The following is a 258-nucleotide window of genomic DNA, read 5'->3' on the forward strand; positions in this document are numbered from 1 at the left end:
CCGGCAGGAGGGACTTCTACAAGATCCTGGGGGTGTCCCGCGGCGCCTCCATCAAGGACATCAAGAAGGCCTACCGGAAACTGGCGCTGCAGCTCCATCCCGACAGGAACCCCGACGACCCCCGGGCCCAGGAGAAGTTCCAGGACCTGGGTGCTGCTTATGAGGTGAGGTCTGAGCCCGCCCCTGGGCCCCGCCGAGCGGCGGAGGTGTAGCTGCTGCCTGGACGCTGGGACCGGGCTGGTGTAGCTGGTGGTGGGC

The 258-nt window shown here is 67.8% G+C and overlaps 1 protein-coding gene across 1 annotated transcript in view; it reads left to right on the top strand.

The window, feature by feature from the left end:
- Nucleotides 1-5: 5 nt before the first annotated feature.
- The window catches only part of DNAJB11 (DnaJ (Hsp40) homolog, subfamily B, member 11), a gene marked incomplete at its 5' end in the record, with an annotated part of 10,148 nt that continues 9,895 nt past the window's right edge, over nt 6-258 (top strand). The window contains one exon of the mRNA XM_008946906.1: nt 6-164. Within this exon, the coding sequence (XP_008945154.1) occupies nt 6-164 (159 nt within the window). The remainder of the gene's footprint in view (nt 165-258) is intronic.

Source organism: Merops nubicus, unplaced genomic scaffold, assembly GCF_000691845.1.
Source record: "Merops nubicus isolate BGI_N331 unplaced genomic scaffold, ASM69184v1 scaffold24480, whole genome shotgun sequence".
Classification (NCBI taxonomy): Eukaryota; Metazoa; Chordata; class Aves; order Coraciiformes; family Meropidae; genus Merops; species Merops nubicus.